The sequence below is a fragment of the Oryctolagus cuniculus genome, chromosome 3 (assembly GCF_051225735.1).
Source record: "Oryctolagus cuniculus isolate XC-2025 breed Fujian yellow rabbit chromosome 3, ASM5122573v1, whole genome shotgun sequence".
NCBI classification, from domain to species: domain Eukaryota; kingdom Metazoa; phylum Chordata; class Mammalia; order Lagomorpha; family Leporidae; genus Oryctolagus; species Oryctolagus cuniculus.
The window spans coordinates 107,702,953-107,722,143 of record NC_142869.1 but is presented as its reverse complement, the minus strand read 5'-3'; the positions used below and the strand labels follow the sequence as shown (position 1 = coordinate 107,722,143).

At 44.0% G+C, this 19,191-nt stretch overlaps 2 protein-coding genes across 6 annotated transcripts in view; one reads left to right on the top strand and one right to left on the bottom strand.

The window, feature by feature from the left end:
- Positions 1-11,114, top strand: part of UBXN4 (UBX domain protein 4) — a 41,231-nt gene extending 30,117 nt beyond the window's left edge. For 4 of the 5 annotated variants that reach the window (XM_089329254.1, XM_089329256.1, XM_089329255.1 and 1 more), the window contains 4 exons: positions 1,604-1,706; positions 4,836-4,967; positions 5,927-6,126; positions 8,861-11,114. In XM_089329254.1, the coding sequence (XP_089185380.1) occupies positions 1,604-1,706; positions 4,836-4,967; positions 5,927-6,126; positions 8,861-8,999 (574 nt within the window). In that variant the 3' untranslated portion in view covers positions 9,000-11,114. Of the gene's footprint in view, positions 1-1,603; positions 1,707-3,210; positions 4,968-5,926; positions 6,127-8,860 lie in introns of all 5 variants that reach the window. The other variant, XR_016231591.1, reaches the window with a different exon arrangement.
- Positions 9,186-19,191, bottom strand: part of LOC100352497 (lactase/phlorizin hydrolase) — a 48,460-nt gene continuing 38,454 nt past the window's right edge. The window contains exons 13-17 of the mRNA XM_002712428.6: positions 18,775-18,884; positions 18,377-18,508; positions 16,261-16,484; positions 14,391-14,624; positions 9,186-13,722 (exon numbers count right to left, since the gene is read on the bottom strand). Of these exons, the coding sequence (XP_002712474.2) occupies positions 13,505-13,722; positions 14,391-14,624; positions 16,261-16,484; positions 18,377-18,508; positions 18,775-18,884 (918 nt within the window). The 3' untranslated portion in view covers positions 9,186-13,504. The remainder of the gene's footprint in view (positions 13,723-14,390; positions 14,625-16,260; positions 16,485-18,376; positions 18,509-18,774; positions 18,885-19,191) is intronic.

Here is a 19,191-nt window from a genome sequence, read left to right as displayed (position 1 = left end):
GCAAAGTGGGTTAAACTATTCTTTGCAATACTTGGATCCTTTATCTAGAGAGCTGGTTTGAGTCCCAGCTGCTCAGCTACTGATGCAGCTCCCTGCTAATGTGCCTGGGAAGGAAATGGAAGATGGCCCAACTGCTTGGGCCCCTGTCACCCATTTGGGAGACCAGGATGGGGTTCCTGGCTCCTGGCTTTTACCTGGCCCACACCTGGCTGTTGAAGCTGTTTGGAGAGAGCCAGTCAATAAAAGACTTCTCTCTAAAAAGAATAAATATAAACTTTTAAAAAAGTAAGAAAACAAGCCACAGAATTGGAGAAGATATGTTTGATAAAGAATTTGTAGCTAGAATATAAAAAGAACTCTCAACATCTGAATAAAAAAAACAATTCAAATATATAGAAAGGATTTGAACATTTTTCCAAAGAAGATACACAAATGGCCAATAGGAACATGAAAAGAGGTTCAACATCAATAGTCATTAGGGAAATAAGTCAAAACTACAATAAAATATATGCCATTTCTCACTACCTGTGGTGCCTAAATATAAAGAGACAATAAAAAATGTTGACAAGGGTGTGGAAAATTGGAGCCTAAATCCATTATGAGTAGGACTGTAAAATGGTAAGCCACTTTGAAAAAGAATTTGGGCCAGCGCCGCAGCTCTCTAGGATAATCATCTGCCTGCGGCGCCGGTACCCCGGGTTCTAGTCCTGGTTGCTCCTCTTCCAGTCCAGCTCCCTGCTGTGGCCCAGGAAGGCAGTGGAGGATGGCCCAAGTGCTTGGGCCCTGCACCCGCCTGGGAGACCAGGAAGAAACATCTGGCTCCTGGCTTCAGATCGGTGCAGTGTGCCAGCCGTAGCGGCCATTTAGGGGGTGAACCAACGGAAGGAAGACCTTTCTCTCTGCCTCTCTCTCTATCACTGTCTAACTCTGCCTGTCCAAAAAAAATTTTTTTTGGCAGTTCCTCAAAAAGTTAAAACATACTCTTACACATTTATCTGTTATTGAAAACCTGTCCACACAAAAACCTATATGTGAATATTCATACTAGCATTGTTCATAATAGTCAAAATGTGGTAATAACCTAAATATCCATCAGATGAAGAATGGATTAACCGAGTATGTATCCCACACAATGGAATATTATTCAGTACTGATGCATATATGGATAAACCTTCAAACCATAACACTGCATGACAGAGCCAGTTCACATATTGTGTGATTCCATTATGTGGAATGTGCATACTAGGCAAATCCTACAGGGATAGTAGATTAATGGTTGCCAGGCACTAAAGGAGGAAAATTTGGGCAGTGACTACTGCTAAGTTCAGGATTCCTTTCTGGGGCGATGAGATGTTTTTACATTACATAGTGGCGATAGTTGCACAACTCTGAGTGTATTAAAAACCACTGAATTGTGCTGTTGGCAAATTTTGTGTCATGTGAATTGTATCAGTAAAGCTATTGATAAAAAGTAAGTGAAAAGATCTGACATTGTGAGACAACCTATTGTCATTGCACACTTGCAGTTCCATTTTCTCTAACTTCTGCTGATACTGCCTGAGCATATGTAAAGATACCTTTTTTAAATTTTGTTTTTTCTTAGCACTGTTGCAAGAATTCAGTTCCGTCTTCCTGATGGTTCTTCCTTCACAAATCAGTTTCCTTCTGATGCTCCTTTAGAAGAAGCAAGGCAGTTTGCTGCACAGGTAAATCTCTGTCTGTAATCACAGTCATGAGGTATAGCTTATCCAAATGTAGGAGGGAAAGACCCCAAAGAAATACTCAAGAATGAGAGTAAATTGTGACTTCTGTCCTGGAGGAATGTACAAGACACTTCTGGAGTGTTCATGTAGCTTTGTTGTGTATTAGTGCATATGGGAACGACATATTTGTCAAAATAGAACCCTGCTAATACTGTTTCATAAGTTCTGGAAACTTCTCACTGATCAGTATATTTAGCTGCAGAAGTGAAAAGCGAGAGTTTTCCCAAAGGTGTAGTCTGAGACAGTTGTCCCATTTCCCTGAAAAAGAAGCAGTTTTTCTTTTCTTTTCTTTTTTTTTTTCTTTTTTTTGACATGCATAGTTAGAGACAGAGAGAAAGGTCTTCCTTCCGTTGGTTCACCCCCCCCAGTGGCTGCCGTGGCCAGTGCGCTGTGGCTGGCACACCGCGCTGATCCAAAGCCAGGAGCCAGGTGCTTCCTCCTGGTCTCCCATGTGGGTGCAGGGTCCAGGCACTTGGGCCATCCTCCACTGCCTTCCCAGGCCACAGCAGAGAGCTGGACTGGAAGAGGGGCAACCGGGACAGAATCCGGTACCCCAACCAGGACTAGAACCCAGGGTGCCGGCGCCACAGGTGGAGGATTAGCCAAGTGAGCGTGTTGCCTGCCAGAAGCAGTTTTTCATGGTCCTCTCTTCGTTGTTTCTTTTCTTTTTTTTTTTTTTTTTTAAAGATTTATTTATTTATTTGAAAGGGAGTTGAGTTACAGAGAGTCAGAGCCAGAGAGAGAGAGGTCTTCCATCTGCTGGTTCACTCCCCAAGTGGCCACAATGGCTGGAGCTGATCAGATGCCAGGAGCTTCTTTTGGGTCTCCCACACAAGTGCAGGGGTCCAAGCGCTTGGGCCATCTTCCACTGCTTTCCGAGGCCATAGCAGAGAGCTGGATCAAAAGTGGAGTAGCTGGGACTTAAACTGGCACCCATGTGGGATACCGGCACTACAGGCACTGGCTTTACCTGCTATGCCACAGCACTGGCCCCACCAAGTATCTTCTTTAGGAATTTATGTCTCAAAGGTGGCCTTACTCAAAATTGAATGGGATATGAAATTTTTTTTCAAAGGTTGCACTGCATTTTGTTTTCCTTTTTTATTGGAAAGACAGACAGATAGATCTTCAGTCCATTGGTTCATTCCCCAAAGCCCTCTTAACATTCAGGGTTAGGCCAGGCTGCAACCTGGAGCTTGAAACTCAGTCTGCATCTCCCAGGTAGTTAGTAGGGACCCAGGTACTTCAGCAGCGATGACCTGCTGTCTCTGAGGATGTCTATGAGCAGAAAGCTAGAATCCTAAGTGGAGCTGGAACCTGAACTCAGACACTGAAGATCTGAGTGTTGGGGCTGGCGCTGTGGTGAGCGGGTTAATGCCCTGGCCTGAAGCACCGGCATCCCATATGGATGCTGGTTCTAGTCCCGGCTGCTCCTCTTCTGATCCAGCTCTCTGCTATGGTCTGGTATAGCAGTGGAAGATGGCCCAAGTCCTTGGGCCCCTGCACCCACATGGGAGAAGACCCAGAAGAAGCTCCTGGCTCCTGGCTTTGGATCGGCACAGCTCTGGCCATTGTGGCCATCTGGGGAGTGAACCAATGGGTGGAAAACCTCTCTCTGTCTCTGCCTCTCTCTGTAATTTTGTCTTTCAAATAAATAAAATAAATCTTTAAAAAAAAAAAAAGATTTGAGTGTCAGGTGTTGTAACTTATGTCCAGATGCCTGAAATTTTTTAGCTCAGAAAATAAGAGATGAGTAACTACCAATTAGATTGTATTCTTTGATTAATTCCTTGTTGAAAATGGATTCTGGCATCAATTGTCGGTTAGGATCTAGACTCATTGTATATACCAACATTCTTCACATAAAGGTAAGAGAGTTAGGTATTAGGTTCAGATTTTTTCCACCTGGCCTCTTCCCCTTATTTAGTCTTTCCCCTTATTCGTGGTTTCTGAAAGGATGCCTCAGAGCGCTACCTACCTTCCTGAGCTGGTGAGCTGGGTAAGACAGTGTAAAAATTTATTGTAAGAACTATTCTCCCTAACACCAGGTAGGTCATTTCATTCTTTTTTTATTTGAAAGATTTTATTTATTTAAAGGCAGAATCAGAGGGAGAGACAGAGATTGTCCATCCAGTAGTTGACTCCCTGAATGGTGACAAAGGCCAGGGCTGAGATAGACCAAAGCCAGGAGCTGGGAGTTTCTTCCAGGTTTCCCACATGGGTCCAGGGGTCCACACACTTGGGCCATCCTCCATTGCCAGGCCGTTAGTCCGGAGCTGAATCAGAAGCAGAGCAACCGGGACTTGAACGGGTGCCTCATTGGAATGCTGGTGTTGCAGGCAGCAGCTTTACCTGCTGCACCGTGGCACTGGCTTTCCTGATTGCATTCTTTACCTTGAGACCCCCTACAATGTGTGATGTGTCCCAAGTTTCCCTGCTGCTAGCATTTTCTATTTTTGTTAGGCCCTTCAGTTGGAGTGAGAGCCATAAGAAGTATGTGAAAGACCTATAGTACAAAAAGTTAGGATTTTACTGATATAGTGACTTAAAAATTGTGAAGCTGCCCAGTTTCTAGATGTGGAAATATGTGTAGGATGAAGGGGCATTGTGGAACATTTCTGCCTTGAGGTGTTGAAGTGAACGCTCCTGAAGTAACATCTGTGAGGGAAAGACTGGTCTGTTCCAGATTTTTAATAGGAATCCCCTGTAATCCAAACATGTATTTATGAGACCAGCGCTTGCCAGTGCATAATGAAAACTTTAATGATGAACTGCAGCTGTAAAGGAGAGAGACATAATTGTTTTTATTCCATCTATTTCGTATGGTCTTAGCAACCATTCTAGCTATTTTGTGGTCATTTTTTAGTTATAGAAGCTTTAAAAATTTTGGATTTGGTAGTTCCTTTAGCTGCTTTTTTGCAATGCAGTTTTTGTGTTTTTTGAATTTGCATTAACTTTTAAAATTAAGGTAGTTTTTATTAAAGCAGTCATTTTAGATGCATGTGAGTAACTTAATACCTTGTTTTCAATAGGCAATTTTGTAAGTTTTTTAAACTTTTTGTTATGTTACAGACTGTTGGCAACACTTACGGTAATTTTTCATTAGCAACCATGTTTCCCAGGAGAGAATTTACCAAAGAAGATTATAAAAAGAAATTACTGGATTTGGAACTTGCCCCAAGTGCTTCAGTAGTACTGTTGCCAGTATGTATATGCATGTATATAGTTTTTCTGCTCTTAAGCATTTTCTGTTTTACTCTTGACTGTTCTAGGCCTGACCATTTCTTTAAAGTAGAAGAAGGGCAAAGATGTATTGTGGGCAGTTAAAATTCAAATTATCCAGAATTATACCAATTCACTATTCTGTTTTCCTGTGCTTATAATTGTATTGCTGATATTGCTCTATAATTAAATTGCTGATATTGTTTGTGAGGCACTAAATAGTTTAATTTTCAACTTTTTGCCTCACCTATTTTTGTGTTCAAAAAAATGTGCAGTAGGAGAAGAAAACAAAAACTGTAGAGTATCTGAAGTATCTGACTCACCCATATATGTCTTTAATTATGTGTAGCTCTACCATACTCCTGGCTTTTAAAAACATAATTTTAACATAAAATTAACATTTTCAAATAGATTGTCCTTTGTGATCCCCACAACAGTTTTTACTCTGTGGTGAAAAAAGGAGGCTCAGAGGCTGAAATGATTGCCAGTGTTCCATCTTAAGTGCCAGAGCCGCGATGGAGCCTGGGTCTACTGTGCCCTGCTCTAAACTGGAGCCCTCCACCTAGCTGAAGCAAGTAGCCTGTGCTAGAGATGCGTTGTGGTCACTGAAGTTTGCAGCCTTTCCTTTTCAGAAATTGACTAGCCAGACAGACTTTTACCAAAGTAAATTAACTTCATTACAAAAGCTGTATTTTTCTAAAAGTAATTGATTCATTCCACCAATTACTTGTATATTATAATTACTGAAAAGTCAGAGCTCTGAAGGTTCCCAGAAGTTTATATATGTTTAAGAAACAGCAAAAGATGGTAATTTTACCTTCTTGCCTTAGACTAAAATCAGTAGAACTTTGTTTTCTGGGTGAAAGATTTCATCTAAGACCTTCAAAATGATGTGACTATGCTGATGTAGTCTTTATCTATGTTGATTTCTTAATTTCTAGGCAGGCAGACCTACTTCATCCATTGTACACTCTTCCAGTGGAGACATTTGGACATTACTGGGGACGGTACTTTACCCATTCCTTGCCATCTGGAGATTGATTAGCAATTTCTTATTTAGTAATCCTCCTGCACAGACTTCAGTAAGAACATCATTGACGGAAACTTCAAACCCTGCATCATCTAGCAAATCAGAAAAGAGGTATCTCTTTGTATTTTCTCCAATTGTAAAACATCCTAAGTATGTCCAGTACCTATTTTTTTTTAAGATTTTATTTATTTGAGAAGTAGAGTTACAGAGAGCCAGAGGCAGAGAGAAAGGTCTTCTATCTGCTTGTTTACTCCCCAGTTGGCCGCAACGGCCGGAGCTGTGCCAATCCAAAGCCAGGAGCCAGGAGCCACTTCCTGGTCTCCCATGCGGGTGCAGGGCCCAAGGACTTGGGCCATCTTCTGTTGCTTTTCCAGGCCATAAATAGAGAGCTGAATCGGAAGAGGAGCAGCTGAGACTAACGCCAGTGCTCACATGGGATACCAGTGCCGCAGGTCGAGGCTTAGCCTACTGTGCCAGAGCACCGACCCTGTCCAGTACCATTTTCAAAATGAGAAATTGTAGGTAGTTTGTCTTCCTTCTGTGTATGTTCTCCCTAGTTCCCACAATGGAGTGAAACAAACCAGATGTCCTGAAACTTTGTTTTAAATATTTTGTTTTGATTTTTTTTTACCATTTTATGAATTTATTTTCATTTCTATTTGAAAGAGAGAGAGGCAGACAGAGATCTTTAATATATGCCAGCTCACTTCCCAGATGCCTATAACACTGGGGCCTGGGCAGGGCTGAAGCCAGGAGTCTGTAGTTCAGTCGGTCTCACCTGTGGGAGGCAGAGAGTAAAGGACTTAAAACATCCTCTGCTGCTTCCCAGGATGCACAGTAGCAGGAAGTGGATGGGAAGCCAAGTAGCCAGGACTCAAACCAGGCACTCTGAACTGGGACGTGAACATCCTGAGTGGTGACTTAAGCACTGCACTGGATGTCTACTCCTGCAACTGTATTCCCTTGACTTGGGGGAAGCTTGCTCCCTGAGTTTTCTCAGCCTGTCTGAAAATGAGTCTGTGAGAGCATTTTCATCTCCTTTGTCTTGTAATTTTGCTCACTGAATTCCCTTTACCTTGCTAACTATGAAAGCACGTTGTTTTTCCCCAGCTATGTAGTATCTTTCTGCTTAACCATGTTTTTCCTGATGAGACATTTCATTCCATTAATTGCTCATGGTCATGTTGCTTAATTTATTTCAAGGAATCATTTCGCTTAGGTAATTTTAACCCTGGTGGCTCTTTGATCGGCTGCCTCAGTGTTATCTGCGTCATTCAGAGGTCCAGATTGGGGAACCTTGTTATTCCCTTGAACATAGTACCTCTATCAGAGTTATTTTGAACTAATCCCCTAAGAGGCCCTGTTGTTTTGCAGATACCAGAGGTTAGGATGGTAATACAGACAACGTTGCCAATTTTAGCTCTTATCTCTCTGTTAAGATTGTATTTGGAACAGATTGACAGGAAGTGTACTCCCAAAAGGGAAAAACATTCAAATAATTAAATAATAGCACAAATAATGTATGACTTGCTCCTGTTAAACACTTTATTAGGTCTTTAATAGGCATTATCTCAACTCATCACACCAATCTTATGTGATAAGTAGTGGAAATCCTTGTCCCTGTCTGCTTTTAGTATGGAGATCCCTAGACTTGTGTTCTATTGATGATTCTGTAGATAATGATTTATATAAATATTATGAATGGGCTGTGATACAGCCTTCATCTTTTCATTTTATTTGAGAGAGAAAGAAAAGGAGACATCTTCCATCTTATACGGCACTTCCCAGATGCCCATAACAGCCGGGGCTGGGCCCTGACTGAGGCCATGAGCCTGAACTCCGTCTGAATTTCCCATATGGGTGGCAGGGTCCCATGTATTTGAGCCATTATCTGCTGCCTCCCAATGTGCATGAGCAGACCACTGAATCAGAAACAGAGGAACCAGGCACTCCACTATGATGCTGGGATCCCAAGCAGTGTCCTAATCGTTGTGCCAAATTCCCACCCCTTAATTTATTTAAATATTAAGCAGGTAAACCAGTTAGATTCTTGGTAAATTACTCAGGTGAGGATAGAGGGAAATTCTCTAGTCTTAGAGCAGCATTCAAACTAAGCTGTTTTTAGCACTGAATTATACACTCTTAGAGACGAATGGGTAGAAGCATTTAATCTGGAATGACTTTGCTAAGGGATAGTGTTCTGTGTGAATTTTAAGATTCTCTTGAACTTTCTTTTCCAAAATAATTAATTAGAAAAATCAGATTGGAGCAAAGGATCCAATGAATAAAGACCTAAGAAGGTAGAAAGTTTGTTACAGCCCCTGCTCTCTTCTTGACAACCCCCTCCTTCCCCAATTCTTGAGTTGTAAGATTCTGTTAGCTTAAGTTTTGTCCATTTTCTCTACAATTTTCAAATCAGGAAGTCCTGTTAATCCTTATTTTTTTTAAAAAAGATTTATTTATTTGAAAGAGTTACACTGAGAAAGGAGAGGCAGAGAGAGAGAGAGAGGTCTGCCAGCTAACCTGTGACTAAATCCTTGGGTGGCCTCTAGATCACATTGCATAAATGATACAGTCATACTCTTAAAGCTCAGTAAGTCATCTGGAAACACATGGAAATGGAAATGTGATTTGGCTGATTTGCTTAAGAAACTGAAGTTAAACTACCAAAGACTAATAAAGGTATTCTGCACTGGTAGAGAATTCTCTGCCATGGCATTTTTTTTTTTTTAACTATGGAGTTCAAAGGAAACTATAGTTGTCTGTAATAACGGAAGTTTGAAAGAAAGTTTTGTTACTGTGGTTTTCATTTTACATCATCTTTTTTTCTCCATTCTTATATTAGAGAACCAGTCAGAAAAAGAGTGCTGGAAAAACGTGGGGAAGACTTTAAAAAGGAGGGGAAGATATACAGACTGAGGACTCAAGATGATGGTGAAGATGATAACAACACTTGGAATGGAAATTCTACTCAGCAGATGTAGTGCCACAGTACAATACGTGCAATAATCAATGTTTCTCTTAACGATTTAATGCAACTAAAATTCTCCTGGAGAAGTGGGACTGCTTGATGCTTTCCAGATGGTCTATAAAGTGTCTTTTTATTAATGCTTAGTGGGTGCGGGTTCATGCTGTTTAACTCAAAAAAGGCAAGACCTAAAATAACCGGCTGCTGGGTCCTTGCGTCCACGGTAACCCAGTGCTAGAAGCCTGAAAGAGAAGGCCTGTGGCAGCCTCCCTTCCTCAGCGTCTTACTCTCCCGTGCCCTGCAGGCCTGTGCTCGCAGGTGGTACGTTTGCTCCCAGACTCTAAGGTCCCAGAGTCACTGGGATGTTACTGAGCAGGTGACCCTGAGTCAGCATTCTAACGAGCTAGTCAGGTGATCATTTATGTTTGACTTTTCTCTTTGCTCATTAGCTGCAAGCAAACTCTTGTAGTTTTTAAACACTGAATAAAAAATTCTTTTCCAAAAGTCAGAACGATCTTATTTTTGCCTTAAGTTTTGTTTTCCTGGCATCTTCTGTTGTACAGAGCTCTATTGAGATTGTATGTCTGATTTTCCGCCCAGTACAGCCCTGGCGCTCTCAGGAAAGTAGCCGGTCGTCTACTCTTCAATATCTCTGAAGAAGAAACTCTGTGACACACATTGATGCCAGGTACTGTCCCCCCAAGCCAGCAGGCATCGCTTGCATGTCATTATGGTCTTTGTTCTCATCCACGCAAACAGCTGCTGGTCCACCACCTAGTTCTCCCTCTCTTCCTCCTGAAGTCTGGGCCTTGACAATCACACTGTAAGGTCTTAAAGCACTTCTGGTGCAGGCCAAGAAATAGTGTAAATCAGGCCTCTACTCATTGGGTTATTGTTAAGAATTTGTCTTAATTGGACTTACTGCTACTTTATTCTTGTGCTTTTGGTCGTAGAGACCACTCAAGTAATGATGTTTGAAAAGCAGTCAGAGTGGTCATTCCTGTGTGGAGACTGGAAGGAATCGCTCTTATGTGGACATGCCGGCAGACTCTGGCTTTATTTTGTAGTGGGAAGAAGAAATAAGAAATTTTTTTAGAGCAGACTCTGTGTTTCACCTATGAAATAACAATGGTGTTTAAAGAGGGCAGCAGTCACTGTTGGTAAGGAAGCTGTGAGGCAGGCACTGGTGTTGGTGCTTTGAAAACCACTCAGTTCTTCCTGAAAACTGTCATTATCAGAATCTTCAGCCATTTCATAATCTGATCCAATAATATTTTTCCAAGGAACAATCATAAATACAGCTACAGTGTAGGTACTCATTAAGTGTAATTTATTTTACTTAAGAACTGGAAACTAAACGTTTTCTGCAGAATGAATGAATTTCTGAAGAGAAATGGTACAATTCACACTGTTTATTGAGCACTTGTTAGGTGTTGGGGGAAAAGAAGCAGGATACAGAACTATAGTTCCGGTAAGACCTCAGCTATGTAAACAGATTTTGTATATAGATACAACTATGTATTAATATTTATGTAAAGAAAGAAGAAAACACAACAAAGCATTAATAATGGTAAGAGTGGTTGTTATATGTGATTTTAGCTTTCCTTTTGCACCCTTACATTTTCCCAGTTTGCTGCAGTGACATTATATCCATAATTTCAAAAGTGAGTTTGGAAAAGAAAATCTTAGCAAACATCCCATTTTAAAGTTTCATCATTTTAAAAACAGCAATAAGGTGATTTAAAAAAAAAATCTGTCACATGTGCATGACTGCACTAATAGCTATTAGAAATACATTTGCAGAAACATCAAGTACCTCAAATCAGTTTGCCTTCAAGACAGTAAAATATAAACCTTAGAGAATGGTTCATAACAAAATGGTTCATTATCTCTGAGTGGGAGGATCCCTCCTCAACTATTACCTTTTTAAAAAGTAGATATGGTAAAAAGTTCAAATCAGTATATAAGGCTGTAACCTGAAGTCTGCCTGCTTGGATCTTACCCTTGGCACTATTCCCCAGAGGAAGCCTCTATTAATAGTTTCTTATGTACTTTTCAGAAAATTTTTATGCATATGTAAGCAAATATGTAATCTTTATTTTTTAAATAAATGGGATCATATTATATCTACTATCCTGTATCTTGCTGTTTTTACTTAGTCTTGAATATCTTCTCTGTCAACACATAGCTACCTCATCTGATTAGTGGCCACAAAGCATTCTACTTGATGAAAGAACGTTGTACCCCAACTTATTATTCATGCTCTGGTGGCAGTCAGTGGTATTTATAAGTTGTTTCTGTTTTTCTATTAAAAACAGTGCTATAGTGAATATCCTTGAGGGGAGGTAATTCTCATTGTGAAAGTATACTTTTAGTATATGTTGGTTTATTCGCCCGGTCCCAGGATATTTGGGTTATGAAAGACACTGCCTAAGCTTTCAGCCCCTAATACAAAATGTAAGCCAAAGCTATAGCTCTAAAGGTTGTATGAGTCCAAACCTCCACCAGCAGGGTGTGAGAATGTGGTCTCCCCACACCCTGGCCAACACGGTCTAACCATGCATTCGCATCTCTGTCAACACCATGCCTGAAAACCTTTATTACACATTTGACATGGATTTTGTTTAACACTGATGAAGCAGAGCATATTTTCATGTTACTGGTCATTTTGATTTATTTTGAAACTGTGTTCTTTGCCAGTTTTGTTGTTGTTGTTGTTGTTGGACAGGTAGAGTTATAGACACAGAGAAAGTTCTTCCTTCCATTGGTTCACTCCCCAAATGGCCGCTACAGCTGGCACGCTGCGCCGATCTGAAGCCAGGAGCCAGGTGCTTCTTCCTGGTCTCATGCAGGGGCAGGGCCCAAGTACTTGGGCCATCCTCCACTGCCTTCCCAGGCCACAGCAGAGAGCTGGCCTGGAAGAGGAGCAATCGGGACAAAACCTGGCGCCCATATGGGATGCTGGCGCCGCAGGCGGAGGATTAACCATGTGAGTCACGGTGCCGGCCCCTGCAAGTTTTTATTTTCATAATTTTTCTTATTTATTAGGCTGCTGTGTACATTAAGAAAATTAGCCCTTTGTTAGCATATATTGTAAATATTTTCTCCCTCTTTGTCTTTTGGTGAATACAGTGATAATTTTTTGCCACAATATTTAGGGGGTCATATTTATCATTGTTTTTCTTTATGGCTATTGGGTCCAGAGTCTTAAAAATTCATTACCCATTTCAAAATTTTTTTGCATCCCATTATTTTCATGATTTTCTTCTTATGTTTCATTCTGGTATCCAAGAAAGGTGTCTGGCTCCATGCTATATTCATAGCTAACGTCCTCAAGAGCTAACCTGTAACCCAGCACCAGTTATGGAATCATTTGTCTTTCCCCTATGATTTGGATGCCCCCTCTATGTCATACTCTGCTGTCTTACATAATTGGATCTGTTAGGCTCTCTTTATTAATATTTGTATTTGCTCATTGCTGCAAACCTATTTCAATAACTAGCTTTATGATAAGTTTTAATACCTACCTCAGATTTATCCTGGTTCTTCTTAAGAGATTATTTCATATGTGAATGTGAAATTACGTTGTTGCTGTTCTCCTCCCCACCCCAGTGCTAAGATTACTTTCAAAATTTATGCCTAGGATACTGACTTTTTATACTGAGGAAGTATCTTTAATGTCAGTTTTATTACCACTCTCACCCTCATCTGACAAACATTTTCTATCTATTGATGTAGGAAAAAAATGCTTGCATATCACAAGCCTTGTAACTGGCAGGCTGAGACTCAGAATGGTGGATGTTTTGATAAGAATTTTCTGTAGACAACAATTCAGGTAAGGAATGCTTATTAGAAACAAAATTTCAAGCATGAACACATCTTTAAAATCAATAGGAAGTCGCATTATTAGAAAATAACATACCAGCTCCCTAAGAAACCATATATGTGGACCAAGTACATTTTTTTAAATAATTTTTTAATATTTTTTTATTTGACAGATAGGAAGCTTGGTAAGAGCCCCAAATGGCTTGTGTGGCTGCCTAACTTCTGATGCACCCACCTTCTCGCAGAGAGACAACCGTAGGAGATAGGACACAGTATGCGGTACCATTTTTATTTTCTGGGAATGCCAAGTAGGGGGTAGGAGGGAATTGAAGAGAGGGCAGGAGGTGAATGACTGTGCAGTCTGTCTGCACAGTGGAGTTGATTCCTTCTTAGGAGAGGATTTCTGTGGTTTCAACTCAGGATTCCACCTTCAAAAATTCTGAAACTTACAACACCCTGGTTAAATTCAATTTGGTGGTTTACAGATCACCAGACCAGTTCAGTATCTGCACATTTCCACAAGAGGTCTTCTGATGCCGGAATGAACTCACAGTACAGGGGCAATTTACAACATTTCCAGTTTAATCAGAACTCAAAATCCTTCAAGATTCGAGTCATCTCAACAAGAGAATACAAGACCTGAGGAGTCTGGTGGCTGGCACAGGTATAACAGAGAAACTAGGCCTGCGTGACTTGTCAGAATGAAGAAACGGGGCTCAGTTCCTCTTGGCTTAGTTTTTTCCTTTGCTTGGAGCTCTTGCACAATGCGTATGATAAAAACGCCAAGCCACAGACTCCAAGCAGCATGAGAGAAAAGAGCACGTACAAAGCCGTCTCTGCTTCCGTCGAGCCGAGCGACAGCCCCAGGAACTGGACTTCCTCCTGGCTCACGGGGCTCATGGTGGGGTCAGTGTCTAGGGAAGGACAAGAGAGAGCAGTTTGTGCTGTGGTGCTGACTCATTTATCACACCCACGTGCCCTAGAGTAGGCCCAGGCTGGGTCCCTGGGGTCCAGAGGCTACGTATTCCCCAGATCTGCACAGCGAGGGTGAGTGCCTTGCTGAGGTGAACATGCCTGTCCCTTTCTCTGTGTGGCAAGAGCCTCTGACTGCAGCTAAGCAGTTTTCTGTTTTAAACGTCTGTATCAGCAGTTGGGATATCATCTAAGTTGGATCGCTACGCACTGGTACAGTGATTTATACTTTCGCAGCCTTCGACACACATTGGCCCCATGTTGTACAGGCCCTCCCTGCACTTTCCCAGTTCTTCAGCTGGGTCCTTCTGACTTCCCAGAGGCACCTGCCTAGTTTCTTGTCTGAGGTCACACAGCAAGGCAGTGGGAGGGCTGGATAAGAACCTAGACCTGCTTTTCCCGCACCAGGGCTTCGTTCTAGGGGATAACATTAGCCCCAAGTTTCCTTTGTTCATCCCAGGAGTGTCTGAAACATTCAATAAAATAAATCCTGGCCTAATGAATGAAGGGGATGGAGAGCCAGAGCAGCATAATTAGCTGCACAGAGAGACAGGCCCTCGCTCTGGCCCCTCATCTTTTGGTTTTCGTCCCTCCCAGAGCCCCGTCTCACCTTCTGGCTGGAGGAGACAAGGGTGAGGTCCCTCTGCAGGGTCGGGGAAGCCGTTGCACCGGACTATGGAGGCGTAAAACTTGGCAGACTCTCTGGGGATCCTTGGCAGAGAAGGGTCACTGTAGTTCACAAAATGCAGACCAAACTTATCTGAGAAGCCAGTGGCCCACTCGAAGTTGTCCATCAGAGTCCAGACTGTGTATCCTCGAAGGTCCACCTTGTCCTGCTGTACAGCTGCGCAAACACAGAGTCTGAATTTTACCTTTCCTTATCCCAGTAAGACACCTCTGGCAGGTCCCCACAGCTTTCCCTACCGTGTACTCTAAGTGGAGGTGAACTTTGTTCTTAGAAAGTGCGACCTGCCCCTCTCCCTGTGTGCTGTGCCACCAGGATCTTTCTTAAAGACAGTCCTGCATATCTGCGTCAGGACGCAGGCTGACAGCTAATCTCACTGGGGCATCTGCATTGCAAGATACGAGCCTTGTTCAGTGCCATAGGTTAGTGCTCCTCCTGCACAAAATAGAGTGTTCTGGGGAATGGTGTCCTGTTGCAGCGAGCTAAGCTGCCACTGCTGGCACCAACATCCCGTGTCTGATCATGGGTTCAAGTCCTGTCTGCTTCTGCTTCTGATATAGATCCCTGCTGATGCACCTGGGAAAGCAGGTGGTCCTAGGACTTCGGCCTCCATCTCCCTCCTGGAGACCCACATGGAGCTCCAGGTTCCTGGTTTCCCTTTGAGTAGCTCCAGCCATTGTAGCCGTTTAGGGAGCAAACCAGCAGATGGAAGTTTTCTCTCACCCTCTTTAACGTCCTTGGTCTTCCTCCGTATCTGATTTTCAAAGAAAAAAAGGAAGAGGAAGAAAGGAAGAAAAAAAGGAATGAAGGAAGGAAGGACAGACGGAATGAACAGAGAGCGCCCCAGAGGTGGATGAGAGATGTTATATTTTCTAGCCATTCCCTTTGCCTGCTGCGAGGCTCTGTTACTCAGCATGGCTTTCTGTCCCCTTACTCTCATGGTCCCATCTCCAGTTGTTAGGGCTGGGCCAAGGGTCTCAAAGTTTGGTTTGGGGAACGGAAGACCCTACATGTGGACAACCGCACAGCCTGCTCCTCCTTGTCGCTCCCCCTCTTCATGGAGGAACGACACAGGACCCTGCGCTGTTCTTTCGTCTGCTCGGCCCTCCCCGGGTTTGCTGCTGGTTCTTCCCGGGTTGGCTACTATCCCTTCCACCTCCGTGGAAGGGCAGTTCCCCCTGGCCACATTCCCCACTTCCGCAGGGGAGCGGCACACCGCCGGCCGGCTCTCTCGGGGGCTGCACAGGTGTTCCCCTTAGGTGTTCCCCTTAGATGTTCCTGGTGCATGCCGTCTCTCTCCTCCTTTATAGTCCTCCTCCGCCAATCCTAACTCGGCTGCCCACACGCCGAGTACGCTGCTCTCCTCCAATCAGGAGCAGGTCCTACAGTTCATTGGCTGAACTGGAGGCAGCTGTGTAGAAACTGTTTTCTTCTCTCCCAGCGCCATATTGTGGGAGAGCAGATGCATAGAATAAGTCTTAATTCCAGTAACTTAGTCCAGTCCGGATTGCTCCCCACACTCCTGGCTCTTCACAGTCCATCCTCAGGAAGGAGCTGCTGTCCAGAAACACCAGGCCTCAGGGAGGAGAGAGGACAGCAGGAGACTCAGGCCGGGAGCGAACATACAGGGTGTCGGGCAAGTGGGTTTGCTTGCTGAGCTTAGAGGAAGGAAGACATTCAGAACGTGGCTCAAATTTGAAAGGCTTTACTGTGGTGGTGGTGGTGGGGGGTAGACATTGCCCAGCTGCAGATGCTGGCCATGTTTCCAACAGTGAAAGGGGTGGGCCTGGCATACCTTTGAGGGCCTCGTTGATGTAACTGCGGAGGTAGTAGATCCTGGTAGTGTCGTTGAGGTACGAGTCTCCCCGATGGGACACCCCGTTCTCTGTTACATAAATCGGAGGGTTGTTGTACTCCTCCTTTATCCAGTTCAGGATCCTCCTGAAGCCAAAAGGTGTCATCTTCAGCCAGAAAGAGCCAGAGTCTGGCCAAGAGCGATCTACGATGGAGGCAACTCCCCTGTGAGTTCAAAAACTAAAGATCAGATTTTGTTCTGTGAATCCTAAGGGGGTCTTTACACAAAACAAGACTTAGCCTAGGAAAAGCCTGAGGTTTTGTCATACAAATGCCAGAACAATCAAATTGCCTCAGATTCTCCTCTTTTCACTTCTGGTTGCCCCCCTCAATACTGCTGTAACGCTGGAAAGCCCAGGAAGCTCTCTGTTCTGTTCTGTCTCTGGACAGGAGTGGTCTTGTTTGTGGGACGGAGCCCTGCACGGGCTCCCTGTTGACAGGTGACATTCGATACCGGATGTCAATGACTGTGGGTGTCCCAGGCTCCAGTCCTCCAGGGAATGCTGTGTCCTCAGAGAAGTAGCTCCCCTGAGTCACCTGTCAGTACCCCACACAGGTCACAAGAAGGGCCCTCATGTGCGTGATGAGCAGGGGCAGACAGGTGGGGACCTTCAAGTGTCCCAGACCTTGGCCCGTCCTTCCAGTAATAGACAAGGAGAGGACAACTCATAGCACAGGAATGCATGCCGGGCACGATGTGCAAAAATGACGTCCCGAGAGTCCTGCAGTCCAAGTAAGGAGCAGCCGTTTGGATACGTCTTAGCTCCTAATCCCTCAGGAAAACATGTTATTGGTACAAGGGCCATTCGTGAGAGAGGAGGCACCAGCAGTCGGATGAGGGGAGATGAAGAAACAGGTGCTCTGGAGCTTCTCCAGTCTCAGTGAGTCAGGGTGCAGTGCAGCTGGAGGGGGGTGTAGGGCCTTGTTTCCAAAGAGAACATGGACAGATTTCAGAGCTACTGGTATGGGAAGATACTGGTCAGAAATGGGACAAAACCTAGTATACAAGGAATTTTTAAAAATGTTTTCACTTGTTTTGAAAGGCGAGACAGAAGATAGAGATCTTCCATCCATTGGTTCATTCCCCAAATGTCTATACCACACAGAGTTGGACCGGAAGTGGGAAGCCTGGAACTCAATCCAGGCCTCCCAAGTCGCATACCTAAGCCATCACCTGCTGGCTGCTGGGCTATACAGTAGCAGGAAGCTGGATCAGAAGCAATGAATCTATGAATTCAACCACGCACTTTAATGATGCAGATATTCTGAGTAATGTCTTTATCACTACAAATGCTTGTGGATTCCTATTTTCTGATGCTTCCATTGTGAATATATTTGTATAATAAAAATAACACCATGACCTATCCCAGCATTCCATATACAGGAAATTTATAAAGACTTAGAATGAGCAATAACTATACTGCTTATGGTAACTGAAATATGTATGTTGTTGAAATATTTGCAGAATTGGAAAGTTGGGATTTAAAGGGTTAAGAAAGGAGAAAGGGCGGGTCTATGTTGAGGCCCAGTGTGTTAAGCCACTGGCATGCCGCTCAGGAGTGCTGTTTCAAGTCATGGCAGCTCTGCTTCTGATCCAGCTCCCTGCCTGGGGGAGCAGCCGAGGATGGCCCCGTACTCTGGCCTGTCACCTGTGTGAGACCCTGATGGAGTTCCAGAATCCCGGCTTTGTCCTGGCCCAGGCTCAGTGGTTGCTGTCATTCTGTGGAGTGAGTCAGTGGGGGAACATTTCTATATTCTTCCTGTCACTCTGCCTTTCAAATGAGAAAAATGTTTTTTAAGGAGAAAACTTTTTTCTTTTTACTAAAATACATGTGAGAAATGAATAAAAGTTGGCTTTAAAGGAAACCTAGGTAAATAAAGACAGTTTTTCTTGAAAATACTTTTTAAAACCAAGCACATCTGCCTTAATAGAAGCTCCTGGAAATCCTAGCATTGTCTCACAGAGCTTGCTAAAGAAATCAACTGCAGTATCATCTGGTGAGCATGTTCAAAGACCTTTGCTGAATCTGCTCCATGCACCCTCTGGACAGACTTACCTGTCTGCATCATAGGAGGAGATGATGGGGTAGTTGAGGTTGTAGGCCAGGACAGTGGTGTAGTGATTGAACCCAAAAAAGTCATAGGTGCCATTGATCCTCCTCTTCTCACTCTCTGTGAACTCTGGGAGCCTGGGCAGAAACAGCCAGTAAGGTGGGGGTTCAGGGCCAGCGCTGTGGCATAAAGGTAAAGCCGCCGCCTGCAGTGCTAGCATCCCATGTGGGCACTGGTCCAAGTCCTGGCTGCTCCACTTCCGATCCAGGTTTCTGCTATGGCCTGGGAAGCAGTGGAAGATGGCCCAAGTCCTTGCTTAACTTCCTAGCAAGCAAGGGAGCATACATGAAACACCCTTCTGAACCAACACCCACGCTTGCACCACCTGGTCCCAAAACCTTACCGAGACACGTTGCGCCCCGCAGCCAAGCTCCTCTCACGGATTCGCGTCTTCATCACCTCGTTGTAGTCCCCGTTCTTGAAAATGGGGTGTGCAAACCAGCCTCCCAGAAACTGCAGGATGGGGAGAGAGCAGTCAGCCTCGGCATTACAGGGGAGCCCCCAGCAGATCGCGATGACTCTGTTCAGCAGTCGCTGGCTTCACAACTTCCCCTCCTTTCTCCCTGGCTCTGGAACTTGAACTCTGCCCTTCTCCATGGCCTGTGCAAGCTGCAGCTCAAGTGCCAGCAGGCCTCACCACCTGCATCTGTTCGTAAAGCTGCCACCTCACTGAGAGCTGTGCCTGGCCTCAGTGATCTCAGCTGGGAGTGAGGAACAGAATTCAGCACTGGCCCTGGCACCCGCCAGTCTTCCTGGCCAC